Source organism: Ascaphus truei, chromosome 1, assembly GCF_040206685.1.
Source record: "Ascaphus truei isolate aAscTru1 chromosome 1, aAscTru1.hap1, whole genome shotgun sequence".
In the NCBI taxonomy this organism is placed as follows: Eukaryota; Metazoa; Chordata; class Amphibia; order Anura; family Ascaphidae; genus Ascaphus; species Ascaphus truei.
In genome coordinates, this window is record NC_134483.1 from 182,750,372 (window position 1) to 182,765,438 (window position 15,067).

Below are 15,067 nucleotides of genomic sequence, written 5' to 3' on the forward strand. Positions count from 1 at the left end.
AAATGACAGACCTGTTCCCATTTGGCACAGTGCTTTGCATGTGTGGTTGTATTCTGGCACTCTAGAGGTTAAATGCTGGTTTGGTATGCCTATTGCTAAATCGTATTATACCCTATGAGCTGCTTGCTGTATCAGGGAATAGCATTGTGGCATCCTAACATAATAGATTATACAGTGTTGTGCCAGATGTAATGGTTGCCTTTATTTGAATGTGACTATTGAGTCCATTGGGACCCTAATAGTCCTTTAATGTGCACTGGAGGCGCCACGCTGACTCTTAGTATCTTTGAGTCAGTGTATATGAACTCGAGCACCTCCGCGTGCACGTGGTCACGTGCTTGCCGACGCGCGCGTGTGGCATATTCAGTGAGACACGGAGCTGAATTCAATCTCAGACACATACTAGCCTCATAGAGAGCATGCGCGAACAGCCAATGGGGTTACTTTAGGTTAATCCAAGAGCTATAAATACCTTGCTCTGACATAGGAATCCCACTGACTATCCAGCCTTGAGAAAGCATTCGCGAAACGCGCGCGTCGGCAAGCACGTGACCACGTGCACGCGGAGGTGCTCGAGTTCATATACACTGACTCAAAGATACTAAGAGTCAGCGTGGCGCCTCCAGTGCACATTAAAGGACTATTAGGGTCCCAATGGACTCAATAGTCACATTCAAATAAAGGCAACCATTACATCTGGCACAACACTGTATAATCTATTATGTTAGGATGCCACAATGCTATTCCCTGATACAGCAAGCAGCTCATAGGGTATAATACGATTTAGCAATAGGCATACCAAACCAGCATTTAACCTCTAGAGTGCCAGAATACAACCACACATGCAAAGCACTGTGCCAAATGGGAACAGGTCTGTCATTTGACCGATATACAACCCCAAAAGGTACACTACTCAGCTATTAACTTGGTATCTATCTAGAACATAGTTATAGCAGTGCCACACTACACAACAGTATAAGTTTGATCAATACTAGTATACAGCTACTTCAGACATCAACAGCCATAGATGTTTATGTACCAAGCACCATACACCCTATTCAACATACCATCTATTGTATAGGGAGGTGACGGAAACATATAACAGGTGCACTTTGACCAAGTTTTGTTTAATACAACAACTTTAATATGCTTTATGCCATCACACAATAGCACAGCATAGGTCCCATACCTAAGAGCACCAACTAGTATAATATACTGGGGCACTGCATATGTGGCTCAAACTGCTGACAATCAAACAGTACTCTAGTCAATTCACTCTACACGAGGAACACTAGGGCCAGTGATCTACCCAAACACTGGACATTAACCCAATTATGTACACTCTTCTGGACACATCTATCCAATAGAGACGCACACACTTGGAATATTTAATCCTTATTTTAGACCCCAATATTTTAACGTTATTGTCATTAATAAAGTTATTTTAATAAATCACCATATCAATTTGGAATAGAGTGCTACCACCAGGGGCTCTGTCTGTCTATTTGTGTGTACCAAGTTACATGCCCCTTACAGCACCACTCCGTGTGTAATATATCCAAGCTGAAGCGGGGGCACACCATAAGTTTCTCACTGAGTTGACATATAACTCTGCTAAAATCAACAAAGAGTTTGTGACATACTACAGCACTCTATATAACCTGACAAAATAAACGCAGACTTAGAGACAAAATTAGATAACTATATAAGAACAGCAAGATAATCTAAACTAGACAAGTCAGAGGACAGCTATCTAGGAACCCCAATAACAGAAGAGGAAGTGTCTAACTATTAAGTCCCTTAAAAACTCTGAGGCTCTGGGCCCGGACGGGTTCTTCAAACTATTTTAAAAAAAGTTTGAGACTATATTGAAACCATATCTGGTCAGGTGGTTTAATAAAATTTTGAAAGGCGAAGTTTACTGAATGACTCACTAGAAGCCTCAATTATTTTAATACCAAAAGAAGGGAAAGATCCTATACTATGCCCCAGCTACAGACCTATCTCCCTGATAAACACAGATATTAAATTGTTCGCAAAAATGTTGGCAATTAGACTGAACAAGTTATTAAAAATGTGGTCCTTCCAGACCAAGTAAGTTTAACCCCAGAACGACAAGCATCAAACAATATACGCAGGATTATTAATCTTATACATAATTGCAACGCGAATCAATGCCTCACACTAATACTGGGGTTAGAAGTAGAAAAAGCATTCGACAGGGTGGCTTGGTCTTTTATGTTCAGGTTGCTCAGAGAGGTGGGTCTACACAAATTTTTTATTAATGGTATTAAATCACTATACTCCAATCCAACGGCCACGGTACGTACCTCAGGTTATATCTCAGCTCCATTTAAAATCTCTACCGGCACCAGACAGGGATGCCCGCTGTCCCCCCTGCTATTTGCTCTATCTATATAGAGGTACTGGCTTCAAGAATAAGAGCGATCCCAGAAATACAGTACAAGGTGTCCCCATAGGAAGCAAAGCATACAAAGTATTCCTTTTTGAGGACGATATGTACATCTCTCTGACCAATCCAGAATTATCCCTAAAAAGTCTGTTTGACACAATATATGAATTCGGCAAACTTTAAAATTTTAAAGTCAAACATACCAAATCAGAGGCTATAAGTCTACATATAACCAAAGAAACAGAGAAATAATTGAAAAAGATATTCCCTATTAAATGGAAGACAGACAAGATAAGATATTTGGGAGTGTTTGTCACAAGGTCCTATGAGGAAATCTACTGCGCGAACTACCCAAACTTCATCAAAATTCTGAAGAAAGATCTAATGAGCTGGTCGGGACATCAGATTTCCTGGTCAGGTAGAATCATCTCGGTTAAAATGAATCTATTGCCTAGAATACTGTATCCAAGTATTACCAGTATCAGTCCCAGTATATGTTACCAGGGACCTGGAGAGATAGCCAAATTTATTTGGAACGGTAGGAAATCCAGAATCAAGAAAAAACTAGGGAGGCCTAGGGCAGCCAGACCTAGCCAATTACTACGAAGCAGCTAGGTTGAGCGCACTAATCTATTGGTCTGCAATCCCGGACACAAAACCATGGTAGAGGTCAGAGGCCAGGACCATAAATATGGCGTCTCTTCTGTGGTTAAAGAAGGAAAATAGGCCAACACATTAGAAGGACCACCCAGTTCTGACACTCCCTTAGTATTTGGGACAAAAACTGTAAACACAAGCAGATCTCGTCTATTCCCTCGCCTCTGACACCGATCAGATTTAATCCTGAGTTCCCCAACATACCACTCAAATGTTTTTAAGTGTTGGGACGAAAAAGGGCAGTCCTCTATTGGAGATGCAAAAAAGGAGGCAGGAATACGCAAATATTCCAGTATATGCAGCTCAAATATTTTGTCTCCTTTATACAACCAGACGATACCTGGATTAGACACCTTACCAGTTTTGAGAGTCTGTTCCAATTAGGTGAATATCACAAAGGGACGATCGCTCAATTCTCTCAGGTTCTAATACGTCAATACAGGGGGCAAACAAGCAAAATTATTTCAGACTGGGAAAGAGATATAGGTAATCTCTTAGAAGACGAGGACTGGGAAGATATATATGAAAGAATAACTACAACCTCCCGTTGCTCAGCAATCAGGGAAATGAATTTGAAAGTCCTACTAAATAGGTGGTACTATACACCTGCACGTCTCCACTCTTTTTCCCCCCATTAACCTCCCCTATGTGTTGGCGCAACTGTGGACAACTGGGATTGTTCAAACATATATGGTGGTTCGATCCCAAGATAATCCTTTTTTGGGGAAGGATCAGAAGACTAATAAAAGGGGTAGTAGGGCTGGATTTGACTTGGGAAATGGAAACCGTGCTTTTATTAAAGCCAATAGAGGGTCTTAAGAGGAAAGCAGATTATATAATATTATAGGCTAAAGCAGTAAAATCCCGGGCATTACTGAAATCTCTGCTCTCTGATTGGTCAGAATTACGGGCATTATTCATTCAGTAATGCCCGGAATTTTTGACAACTTGCCAACTCACCTCAAAGCAGAGAAGCAGGGGCTCGCGCTGAGAAAAACCCCGGCAAGTTAAAATCTTAACTTCAGCACCTCTGCTCTCTTCACTGATCATACTGAACATGCAGCCTCTCTCCCCCTCTCTCACACAGCTGCTAGTGCTATCAGAAGCTGCTTTGTCCCAACTGGTAACTTTGTTGCTTGCAACAAAGTAATGTTTCTCACCACATCTATTGCCTGTGCTACTGTAAGGTAATTTGTATTTCTTTTTATTTAGTTATAGTTAATATCACAGTATCCCCACTTCTCTCCCACACCCCCCCCCTCCATCCCCATTCCCCCCAATTCTCCCCCTCACCCCTTTTCTCCCCTCACCTCTCTTCTCCCCCCCTCACCTCCCTCTTACCCCTCACCTCCCTCTTACCCCTTCCTCTCTCCCCCCACCACCACCACTTTTCTCTTCCCCCCTCCTTCACTTCTCTCTTTCCCCCCCCCTCATCTCTCTCTTTGCCCCCCTCACCTCTCTCTTCCCCCCCCCCCCTTCACCACCCTCTTCTCCTCCTCCATCTCTCTCCCCCCTAAACCTCTCTCTCTCTCCCACCCCTCAGCCCTCTCATCTTCTACTTTACTTTTTCCTACACAGGTATATACACTGATAAAAATCAATGACTACAAAAATGTATCTTTTTTTTATGAAAAATTTAAAAAAGCCTACATTTAGCCTATAATAGTAATAATCCCCTCAGAACAGGGCATTACTGGCCAATAATGCCCAGGCTGGGTTAAAGTCCCTCGGCTTCGCCTCGACCTTCAACTCTTCCAGCCAGGGCATTATTGGCCAGTAATGCCCTGTTCTTCGGGGATTATTACTTAAATACAAATTCTGTCAGTGGCTAAGGCAATGATTGCAAAATATTGGAAACAGAACGACCCCCACCTAGCACAGCAGTTGTGCACAAAATGAACCTTATAGTGATTATGGAGAGACTCACTAGTCTAATCAATGATAGATACAACAGTTTATTGACAACCTGGGATCCTTGGGAGACATATGTATGGAAAAACACAATCTGACTTATGCTACAATTCAGAACTGACCATTATCTGTATTGACGGCATGGTCACAAACATGGGTGTATGTATAAATACAACTGACGGTATGCTCCCTGCGTGGAGACCAATGTGGATGCAACCCCCTACCCCTCCCCACCTACCCTTTTATTTTTTTGTATCCCTCCCCCACTTCATTTTATTTTTTGAAAAAATAAAACACAAGTTGAAAGAAAAAATAAATCCTCCTCCAAATCTCTCTCTAAGGCTGCGCTTATAATGCCGGAGACGACGATGCGACGGTCGCTGGAAAATCAAATAGAGATGACTTCCAGCGATCGCGACCAATCCGTTGCTCCGTCGCGTCGCGCTTACTATAAGCGCACGCGACAGCGGCAATGCATTTGTTTTGCCGCGACGTCGCATCGCTATCGCCGGCACTATAAGCGCAGCCTCAGTTTCTCCTACTCAACACTTAGACTGTAAGCTCTTAAGGGCAGGGACTGCTTTTCTTAATGTTACTTTTATGTCTGAAGCGCTGATTCCCATTATATCTTATATTATTATTGTCACATGTGTTACTGCTGTGCACATGGATGCATATAAAGATATAGTGTACATCCATACATTAAAAACACAAACAGTAAGTATTACACTCAATGCAATACAAAGTATAAAAGCATATCAGAAATCATTTTTTAAGTTCATATTAAAAAAGGAGGGTTGCTACACCCTAATATGGACATAATAAAGTAATAATTTTTTTACACCAGTTTTTGACCCACTCTGTTGGCTGTGCGCCATATCCCAACTTCTGACTCCCCTTACTTAAGAGGGGATGGAATTTAGTAGATAAGAATTTTGGAGGCGTGGGTAAGAAGGAGTCCTAGTTAACGGAGTTTGGGGTGCCCTGTAGACCTTGAGGCTCATGCCCCTTTACCCCCATTTGGGCTTCCTTTAGCTTTTTTATTTTGCTCCAGAGACAAACCAATAGTTTAAAGGTGTTAGTATGGACTGTATGTCCATCCATCCCATAACCCTTTTGTCGTCGTCATTATTTTTTGTTCTATTTTCTCTAATCTTTTTCCCCCTTCAAAGTCTCCGCCCCCCCCCCCCCAAATGCCACCACAGCTTAACAAGGAGGAGGTGCCTCCGTTCCCTTAAAGAGGTTCGTAGTAAAGCATCGAGACCAGGTAACGACACCGACACACGCACACGCAAACTTTAATTCACATAAGACGATAAGTAGAGATTTAGATTTAACATGTAAACCATGACTAATTAACTACCTATAAAAGTAGTCGTTCTAAATGTAAAGGGAATAAACTCAAATGAAAAAAGGAGACTAGCCCTGAAAGAATTTAAGAAGATAAAAGGCGGATATTTTGTTTCTCCAGGAAACTCATTTTAATAGCCAAGATCCCCCTAACACTTTTCGTGGTACCTACTGTCATGGGAGAGGGGGTTTGGCCCGGTATTAAAGGGGTTACACCCCATTTGGCCACCCCCTGCTCTCACCTGGGAGGCGAGGGGTTAACTGGAATGATGTCCAGTACTGTAGTTATGCCCCTGCTTCAGGACCAACTGTGTATCCCCCTGTGAATATGTATTGTTCCCATTCCGGTGTCTGCACCAACACCTACACTGGGATCTATGCGGGAGGGAAAGGGTTAACGTTAATTTTGTGTTTATGGCCCTTTGTCCCTTTTCCCGCCTTTGCAGGCTGTATTTTGCAGTTTCTCCATAGGTCGCCATTACAGCCCATGTAACCCCTATGGAGATTCCGGCGATTTGGGCCCATTCTCAGAGAAGACCTGCAGGTGGCGCCCGAGAGGAGCGGCCGTTCCCCATCGTAAGTCAATGGAGCCATTCATTTCAATGGGGATTCCTCGACGCCGACCTCCAGGAACGGGTTGGCAGCCATCCAAACCGCAGACCGCAGAAGCGGATACAATATCTAAAAAAAACTTTTGATCACACTATTTCAAGTTCAAATACAATTGGCGTGGGAAACTTGGGTTCTAGGGCACCCAGGAATAAAATTCTTTTTGCCCCTAGACCCTAGGTACCCCCACACTCGACCACCACCGGGTCCGAGAATTAAGGACCCCGTAAAGGGTCGCGCTCGCCATGAAGGTCGCGCCATTGACTCTAATGGTAGCAGAGGTCCCATTGAATCCTATCGCGGCGCCGGCCCATGCATTTCCTATAGAGGCGCCGGCCATATTGATTCTAATGGAGGAAAGCCACATGGCTTTGAAACGGCTAAGTCCGAAAGTGTGTAAAGGTAAAACCCATATCCCCGGTTCTGTGAGTACCAGAGGGCTGGGATTTTGGTAGCATGTAGTCACTGCTCTGGCATGACTGCATGGACATTTCCAGCCCTCTCCGATCAACCAGACGGAGTATGGACAAATGTAAAAATTGGGATTTCCCCATTGACTTCAATGGCGGAGTTGCTCCATTACATTGGGCTATTACATGTGTGTATATGTACAGTGTGTGTGTGTGTGTGTGTGTGTGTGTGTGTGTGTGTGTGTGTGTGTGTGTGTGTGTGTGTGTGTGTGTGTGTGTGTGTATTTCCCAGAATCTCTTGCTGCAGTGGAAACACTGTATGCTGGGTGATAATGGTGAAAGGCAGGCTTGCAGACCTGCCTAAGGCCGCGCCTATAGTGCCGTCGATGGCGAAACGACGGGTGACGTCACCCGTCGCCAAAAGTTATATTTCTCCGGGCGGCGGCGTGGGTTTCCGGCCATTTGAGTGGTTCAAGGGCCGTCACATGAGACGACAGCCCTTGAAAAATCAAATTTTTCTGGCTACCAGTTTTCGCGACGGCGCTCCGTCGCATTGTCGCCGTTGCGCTTACTATAAGCGCACGCAGCAGAGGCAATGCATTTGTTTTCGGGCGATGTCGCGTCGCCGGCACTATAAGCGCGGCCTAAGACATGTATATGTATGTGGGGGTATATGTATTGTTTTTTTATATATGTACTGGGGGTGTTTTTTGTATGCATTTGGGGGGTGGTGGGGGAGGTTGTATATATTTGGGGGGTGGGGATTTTTTTGTACAGTATGTATTTGGGGGTGGGCAGTTTTTTGCATTGGAGGTGGGAAGTTTTTTGGTATATATCTTGTGGGGGGAATTGTGTGAGGGGGGAGGGAATGAGTGAGTGTTGGTTAGTTGACGGAGGGAGAGTATAGAGTGAGGAAAAAAAAGCTGTGTATGCTGTGCACGCGCATAGCAAGTGAAACTTCTTTGACTTTTGTCACAGAAATTGTATTTGTATTTGTGATGTTTTAATTAAAAATCAAAATACAATTTCATTGACAAAACGCAAATAAATTTGACTTAGAATGCGCGTGCTCGGCACACATCCCCTGTATTAGCTATTTGCACTAAGTGTAAATTCCTTGTGTGTATGTGTGTCAGTCAGTGTGTGTGTGTGTGTGTATGTCAGTCAGTCAGTGTGTATGTGTGTCAGTGTGTGTGTCAGTGTGTGTGTGTGTGTGTCAGTCAGTGTGTGTGTGTGTGTGTGTGTGTGTGTGTGTGTGTGTGTGTGTGTGTGTGTGTCAGTCAGTGTGTGTGTGTCAGTCAGTGTGTGTGTGTATATGTGCCAGTCAGGGTGTGTGTGTGTGTGTGTGTGTGTACGTGTGTGTCAGTCAGTATGTGTGTGTGTGTATGTGTGTCAGTCAGTGTGTGTGTGTGTGTGTGTGTGTGTGTGTGTGTGTGTGTGTGTGTGTGTGTGTGTCAGTCAGTGTGTGTGTGTGTGTGTGTGTGTGTGTGTGTGTGTGTGTATGTGTGTCAGTCAGTGTGTGTGTGTATGTGTGTGAGTCTGTGTCAGTCAGTGTGTGTGTGTATGTGTGTCAGTGTGTGTCAGTCAGTGTGTGTGTGTGTGTGTGTGTGTGTGTGTGTGTGTGTGTGTGTGTGTGTGTGTGTGTGTGTGTATGTGTCAGTCAGTGTGTGTGTATGGGAGTCAGTGTGTGTCAGTCAGTGTGTGTGTGTGTGTGTGTGTGTGTGTGTGTGTGTGTGTGTGTGTGTGTGTGTGTGTGTGTGTGTGTGTCAGTCAGTGTGTGTGTATGGGAGTCAGTGTGTGTCAGTCAGTGTGTGTGTGTGTGTGTGTGTGTGTGTGTGTGTGTGTATGTGTGTCAGTCAGTGTGTGTCAGTCAGTGTGTGGGTGTGTGTGTGTGTGTGTGTGTGTGTCAGTCAGTGTGTCAGTGTGTCAGTGTGGGGGGGTGTGGGGATGTGGGGGGGTGTGGGGGTGTGTGGGGGGCGTGTGTGGTGGGGTGTGTGTGTGGGGTTGTGTGTGTGGGAGTCTATGTGTGGGGGTGTGGGTGGGTCAGTCAGTCAGTGTGTGGGGGGGTGTGGGTGGGTCAGTCAGTGTGTGGGGGTGTGTGGGTGGGTCAGTCAGTCAGTGGGGGGGTGTGGGTGGGTCAGCCAGTGTGTGTGTGGGGGGTGTGGGTGGGTCAGTCAGTGTGTGGGGGGGTGTGGGTGGGTCAGTCAGTGTGTGGGGGGGTGTGGGTGGGGGGGTGTGTGTGGGGGTGTATGTGGAGGTGTGTGGGTGGGTCAGTCAGTCAGTGTGTGGGGGGTGTGGGTGGGTCAGTCAGTGTGTGGGGGTGTGCGGGTGGGTCAGTCAGTGTGTGGGGGGGTGTGGGTGGGTCAGTCAGTCAGTGTGTGGGGGGTGTGGGTGGGTCAGTCAGTGTGTGGGGGGGGTGTGGGTGGGTCAGTCAGTGTGTGGGGGGGTGTGGGTGGGTCAGTCAGTGTGTGGGTGGGTGTGGGTGCGTCAGTCAGTGTGTTGGGGGGTGTGGGTGCGTCAGTCAGTGTGTGGGGGGGTGTGGGTGGGTCAGTCAGTGTGTGGGGGGGGTGTGGGTGGGTCAGTCAGTGTGTGGGGGGGTGTGGGGGGGTCAGTCAGTGTGTGTGTCCAGCTGCAGCCAGGGGCGGGGTGTAACATTGCGCACCACCTCTCTCCCCCCCGTACGCAAATTCTGCACACCCCCCCCCCTTACGCAAATTCTGCACACACACCCCCCCCCCCCCCCGCACGCAAATTCTACACACACCCCCCCTGCACGCAAATTCTGCACATACCCCCCCCCGCACGCAAATTCTGCCCCCCCCCCCCGCGGGGTACATGCGCCCTGTGCCCCGCGAACGCCCGTATCAGTGGAGGGCTGAAGGAGCGTGTGGGTGGAACGACGACGCTGCCAGCCGCTTCTGCACATGTGTGGTGCCCGTCAGCGGCGCCATCACAACTGCGCATGCGCGGCATGGCAGCGGTCGTGGGGCCGTTAGGAGCGGCGGCGGCTATTGCCGCCGCATATTTGAGCAGCCGGGTGTGTGGGGGTGTGTGTGGGGTTGTGTGTGGGGGTGCGGCGGCGATTAGGAGCGGCGCCGGCGGCTATCGCCGCCGCCGCAACATGTGATAGGGGACGTGTGAGCGGAGCGGCGTCCATTACGTGACATCACTTCCGTTTCACATTTCGTCCCCCACCTGTCCAGTTTTGTTCTATCAGGACTAGGTGCCACGAAAGAAGTTTCACTTCAAAAAGAGGGAGTAAGAGTGAGACGCAGGGGAGAGAAATACATGCGAGGTGGGAGAGTGAGAGGGGGTGAGACGGAAGGGAGAGAAATACATGGGAAGAGGGGGGAGAAGAGAGGGGGCTCGTGAGGTGCGAAATGGGGGGCCAGCTCGCAAAACCGCCAACAGGGGGGGGGCGATTTCTGTTGGCGGCCCTGCCTGTGTCAGCCCTATTGTGAGCTCAGGAATCTCTCTCCTGTCTCTCACAAGGCTTTTTACAGAGTTCTCATTAGTCCAGGTGGAGACTAACTAATTGGGTGGCTGCAATTAACTGTCTCTCTGCTGGAGTCTGAGCTCTGAGGCTGCTTTATTTAAACAGGGATTAGTCCCTGTTACACCCCCCCTTTATTAGTCCAAGGTTTTCCAGTGGTGTTTGAATGACTGGCTTTGAATCAGAGATAGATCGAGAAGGATATAGGGAACTCACTGGTAGATTATTTCAAGATAAAGGTTCAGCTGAGAGCCAGACTACCCTATGGGAAGGTCATGAAGCCTCTATTAGAGGACAATTTATTTCAATAACCTCATATAGGACAAAAATAAAAAATATCAACCAAGTCTCGCGATAAAACGGGGTAATGGAGAGGTGACCTATAAGCCTCTCCAAATTGCTGAAGAGTTTTCTAAATATTATAACAAAAATGGTATCATTTAGATTCTTCAGACCCCAATCTCAATAAAACATCCATAGAACAAATAGCTAGTTATTTACAGGATTGTGATCTTCCAATGTTGTCCACGGAAGCTCTGAAGGGTCTTAATGCTAAAAGAAATATATTAGAACTAGGAGAGGTTATCAAGGGTTTGAAACCCTCAAAAGCCCCAGGCCCGGACGGGCTCTCAAATATCTATTATAAAAAATATTTTAAGATTTTAGCTCCACATCTTCTAGATCTGCTGAATAGTTTTTTAAAGGGTGTCCAGATATCATAGCAAATGTCTAAAGCAAATTTGGTAGTTATTCTAAAAGAAGGTAAAGATCCAATTAATTGCGCTAGCTATAGGCCAATATCTCTCCTTCATACGGATTTAAAAATGTAGGGTAAAACATTGGCAAACAGACTAAATCCAATTCTTCCCTGTCTAATACATAATAATCAGGTAGGTTTCATAAGTAAACGTCAAGCCTCTGATAATACGTGCAAGATTATTAATATAATAATTATATAATTTTTCCTACTCCTCAAGCAATGTTACCGAGTTTAGATGCTGAAAAATCGTTTGACAGAATTAAATGGGATTTTCTAGATAGAACAATGAAAGCATTTGTTTTTTTTGTGGTCCATTTTTGAAAGGGGTCCTGGCCTTATACGATTCCCCAATGGGTTCTTTAAGAATGCCAGAGGCGAGTTAAATACATATTTTATGATTTTGCTGTTAAAACTGTGGTACTTCCCCCCCCCCCCCCCATTCCAGCCTTTTCATACCCCAACCACGACCCAATTGTTGCACTTACTTGTAATAGCAAATATCTAACCCAACACGAAGCCACCACGCCCTGGAAACCAACGCCTCCTGCACAGAATACATTAGTGGCTGCATACCTATGAAATAGAGTATACAATTATCTTACATTAGTTATCTCTCTCGCCTCCCCCCGCCACCCTCAAATAAGTTAGCTGTTCAATGTTTATCTTCTTATGAATAAAACTGCCAATAGCATTAGGAACGTATATTTTACTGTACTTTTACACTATCTGACGATTTCATACAGAACAATACATGTAAGTACAGTATGTATTTACCTAAAATAAAAGCAAGACTACCTTTGCAACACTATCTGACATCATGAGTAACATCTAGGAAATTGTTTAGTTGTTATTTACAAGCTTCTACTTCTACTCATAAAACATGACACTGTACATGTGGTATTACATTTAAAAACTGTAATTACCATTAAAATGTTTTTTTTTGTTTGGTTTTTTTAAAACCCGTTTCTGGCAAAAAAATGATTTACAAAAAAAAAAAAATCTGAATCAATATCTGCTTCTGCATTGTGGAATAGCTTAACTGATAATGTAAATACAAATTGTGAAAACTAACAATAGTAATGTTTTTTGCATTCGATTATTTGCTATAGGAAATTGGCATCTTCCAGCTGCAAAGGGTTAACAGATTTGGTTACTTTCTGATGGCATACTTAAATCTTGCCACTGAGTTGTCTTAGCTTACCATAATTGAACTGGCTGTTGGACTTCTCACAATTAATAATATTGAATCGATATGCAATCCCTGTTCTCATACCACTGACTTCAAAGTAAAACCACTGATGGTAATGGTTGCTGTTTATATCCGAGTTCAGGATAAGATCATATTCATTTCTGGAAAATAAACCATAACATGGGTAATGTTGATGCGTTTCTTTAAGGCATTTCCTGAACTAGGGAGGGAGGGGGAGGTTGAGGGACTGTCTTACTTTCTCATCTGAATGACTTTCCGTAGGTTTCCAGATTCAAATTTGGAGTTGAACTTAAGAACTTCGCTCTCATCTGGAGCAGGAAAGCTGCAGGGCATTACATAAAGGACAAAAAGTTGTGATGTCGATCACTTAGGTTTATCCACCTTTCCTTCAAAGCACTCCCATGCTCCTCTCTAATCTTTTGATATCTCCTTACCTACACCCTTTGCTCTGCAAAAGAATGTTTACTTTCCACTCTGTCCTCAATATCGTAATAAAGCTTCCCTGAACACATTTGGGTCTCCCTTCTAGTCATTACATGTCAAACACCCACTCTATGTTTTCTGCCCCCAACACAACTACATATAGACTATAAACTTCACACTGTGTTTTTTATATAAACTCTATGGGGCTGCAACTTCTCTGCAACTTATACTGTTGTCATGTATTGCCGTAGTTCATTTGTATAAACACTGTGTTGACTATGAAATGCTGTACAGCATCATAGAAAAAAAAACAAAACAAAAAAACAAATACTGCTACAACTATTATAATGATGAAACATCAAATGTAGCCGTGCTGTCCCTTTTTGATAAATGGATATCGTGCAACACAAGTGCATTCTGATTCAGATGAGTTGGATTGCAGAAATCCAAACTCTCTGTTTTCATGACACACGGGTCCTGCATTAACCTAGAAGGGGCAGTTTTTTCAAAGTTCTTGCAGGTAGATTGGCAGTACAGGGGCCAGACACCTGTACATGAGTCCCTGTGGGTGCCAATTCTAGAAGGCTATGGGCAATATAGCAGCGTCTTCCAGACAGTATTAGACATAGTCTAGGATGTTTTAAACTGTATCTCTTACTTTTATTTTATGAAAAATGAACAGTTCAATTCCAATATAATAATGTGTCCTTTGATATGTAGTTACTTTTTGATGCATTCAGTTTCTTCTTAATCTCGGTCATGATTACATAACATTGCTCAAGGATTAATTTAAATAAAAACCTTAAAAGCAAATAAGTTTTTAAATATATACTACTCTAACAACGACAACAAACAATAATAATCAAGGGTGTCAAGAAGCTAGAAAATGCCATCTCTATTTCCTCTAAACAGATTTGCTATAATGATATTTGCTATGACATTTTCTAATCTATTATAAAATAAACCGAATAATATTCAGAAGGCCACAGCTACAATAAAATCAAAGCACTTACCTAGGATTATCAAGATCATATATTACTCTGTCTATTAAATCATTTGGATGAATCATTCTTTCAATATCTTGGGAGATTTTTGTCCTGTGGTCACAAGAGAGAAGTCCTCACTTACATACATATCTGCTTCCATACAAGCATACATAAAACCATTATCTGAATCCAATTCAACAGTAATAATGTGTTACAGTCTTCATTTGTATGCTTCTTAATCATTTAGTGTCTATGGGAGAGATTCATCAAGTGCTGGTATGGCTTGATTTGAATGGGAGTAATAACCCTACCGGTATTTGGTACATGTGCCAATATGTATCCACCTCTATTGTTAAATCGGTTTACCCAAATGTGAATCTGTTTGCAAGTTAGTGTGTTTCATTAAGAGGATTTTGGGTTAGGAGTTAAGGAACATATTTAATGTGATGTATCAAATCCTGTGTCTCTGCCTCATGTATTTTCCTAAAACTCTACATATTCTCCAATGACATACAGCTAGCTCCCTGGATAAATATCTGCGTCAAACTTAAAGCAATCTCACTTATTTTACATATATGTATTTTACAGAAATCGAACCAGATGGTCCTTTGGAGCTGACCAGCATTCCCAATCTACTTACAAGTTTATTTGCCTGTGTTCCTTCCTGGATTTTCATCCAACAATAGGAAGCTGCATCATCATTCCTCTTATGTTGTTGGACCTTTCTATTGGCCCACAAGACCTGCAGTATTTGATGGCCATTTTTATTTCCCTAGTTGGAGCATAAACACTGGCAACCAAATCGATAAGTATCTCAGGAAATGGGTTGTCCCCAGAGCTAAAAC

At 44.0% G+C, this 15,067-nt stretch overlaps 1 protein-coding gene across 7 annotated transcripts in view; it reads right to left on the reverse strand.

Moving 5' to 3' along the window:
- The window catches only part of AGTPBP1 (ATP/GTP binding carboxypeptidase 1), a 149,250-nt gene that overhangs the window by 70,232 nt on the left and 63,951 nt on the right, over window positions 1–15,067 (reverse strand). For all 7 annotated transcript variants that reach the window (XM_075598985.1, XM_075598978.1, XM_075598979.1 and 4 more), the window contains 4 exons: window positions 14,250–14,333; window positions 13,049–13,135; window positions 12,805–12,953; window positions 12,089–12,176 (listed from right to left, as the gene is read on the reverse strand). In XM_075598985.1, the coding sequence (XP_075455100.1) occupies window positions 12,089–12,176; window positions 12,805–12,953; window positions 13,049–13,135; window positions 14,250–14,333 (408 nt within the window). The remainder of the gene's footprint in view (window positions 1–12,088; window positions 12,177–12,804; window positions 12,954–13,048; window positions 13,136–14,249; window positions 14,334–15,067) is intronic.